This window comes from Nestor notabilis, unplaced genomic scaffold (genome assembly GCF_000696875.1).
Source record: "Nestor notabilis isolate BGI_N333 unplaced genomic scaffold, ASM69687v1 scaffold17783, whole genome shotgun sequence".
In the NCBI taxonomy this organism is placed as follows: Eukaryota; Metazoa; Chordata; class Aves; order Psittaciformes; family Psittacidae; genus Nestor; species Nestor notabilis.
This window is the reverse complement of record NW_009923498.1, coordinates 1-1,826: the sequence shown is the minus strand read 5'-3', so window position 1 is coordinate 1,826 and position 1,826 is coordinate 1. Positions and strand designations below refer to the sequence as shown.

The window sequence follows — 1,826 nt, the reverse complement described above, 5'->3', positions numbered from 1 at the left end:
TTCCCTACAGCAAATAATGAGGTTGCAAAAGGCAGGTGCTTTACCTAATGCATTTACCTCTAGGTTATAATGAGTTTCCAGAGTGTACAGAAACTAAAAGCTGATGATTTTGACTACAAGTATAAGCCTGATCAACAGGCGAGTACAGAGCCCAGATTCTTGATCCTATGTTCACTGAAACACAGAGTGCGGCTCTGGTGCCCTTGGTGCCCAGCATTTCATCAGTTAATTCCCTGCTCAATAATCCGTGTATTTTGTGGTTCCTTTCCAAAACCTGTTATTTGCCTTATAGATATAGCATGAGAAGTTTAATTATCTAATACAGTAATCAAGAATCTTTTGGGGGTAGTTGCTAAAGATTAGGCATTGCAACTCCTAGCTTGAAGATTTCTAGCTGTTTCCCACTCTGTTTCTGGAAGAGGAAATCAGATGTTTTAAAAGGAATTCAGGAAACTAACATCATGCTTGCTAGACGAGACTAAAATTATTAGTTAGATTAAAATTCTGTGGTGCTTGGTGTCTTGGCCTACATTTCAGTAGTTAAACAACCTCCACTCAGAAAGAAGTGGAAGCAGATTGTTTATGGTTTTTTGTTTGCAAAGTTTGAAACTGTGGAGGAATAAGTATATTCTAATGAGATCTGTGTTCTAAAAATACATCAGCAGACCTAAAAGGGGATGGATTTTTCCCTAGTCCTGCCTCTCTTTGCTTTCTTACAAATCCCTTGTAACTCTGGAGTTTAGGCTCAAGGAAAGCAAAATCTAGTTTTTGATTACTTCAAATGCTTGGCTTTTTTTAGCGTTCAGCAGATTGACAGTCTAAATATGAACAGCACATAAATGGAGAAGTGTATTAAATACTGTATATAAATCAATACAAACTTTGTATTGGGCTTCTGGTAACGTGCTCTTCAAGCATGCTCTTAGTTGAAGGGGATAGGCTGCTTACGTACTGGTTGAAGTGCCTCATTTTATATCAGTACTTACCATTCACTGAGCAAATGATGTCTGTTCTCTTCAGGTGCATTTGTATTCAGTGACCATATGGTGATGCCTAGTGAGTTTACTTCCCTTTATTCTACAACAAAATTTAAAGGAAAAACATACCTGTAGGATTTTGGAGTAACTGATGACAATGACTAATCCTGGTACCAGAAAGAAAACAGTGGCAAAGGTCACATCCCAAACTATTTCTCCTGCAGTGCTGGGCCAAACCAAGGTGCAAATCTGCCTCTCCTGTTTACAAAGAATAGAGAAGAAAATTGACATCGTACCATTATTTTCACTACAAAGTTGTCCTTATCTCCCTCTCTGTCTACAGAGAAAAGGGCTGCAGACTAAATTGAGATGGTGAAAAGATTCTACTTAGAGCAATTAATGTATTACTTCATGGCTTTAAAAGCCCATACAATTCCAAATAGATGTGTTGTGCACCATCTAAATATTGACACAAATTTCATATCAAATGCTGACAGCAACTTTAAAATTTCAACTTCTAGACCTTAAACTTGGTCATGTATTTGAGTGTCATGTTGGGTCTTCTTCTGTATGTAGTTCAAAATACTACCAGAAAAACCTGTGCGTGGTCGTTTTGTCCAGCCCTGCCGCATGTTCTGGGCAGCACTCCCCGAATGCGGAGCCCTCGGTAAGGGGGAAACGTGCTGAAAAGGTCATCTCCGACTCCCTGCGCTCTGGAGGACACAAACATACCCAGCCGATGCTTATTTCCCACCTAACGGGAGGGCCCGCCCTACGAGCGGGACAGGACGGGACGGGAGGGGACGGCGGCGACGGGCGGGGGTCTCTCGCCGGTCGCTCCTCGGGCAC

The 1,826-nt window shown here is 41.4% G+C and overlaps 1 protein-coding gene across 1 annotated transcript in view; it reads right to left on the bottom strand.

Moving 5' to 3' along the window:
- FFAR4 (free fatty acid receptor 4) overlaps positions 1-1,235 on the bottom strand; it is a gene marked incomplete at its 5' end in the record, with an annotated part of 4,296 nt that extends 3,061 nt beyond the window's left edge. Inside the window, one exon of the mRNA XM_010012167.1 lies at positions 1,107-1,235. Coding sequence (XP_010010469.1) covers positions 1,107-1,235 — 129 coding nt within the window. The remainder of the gene's footprint in view (positions 1-1,106) is intronic.
- Positions 1,236-1,826: the final 591 nt, after the last annotated feature.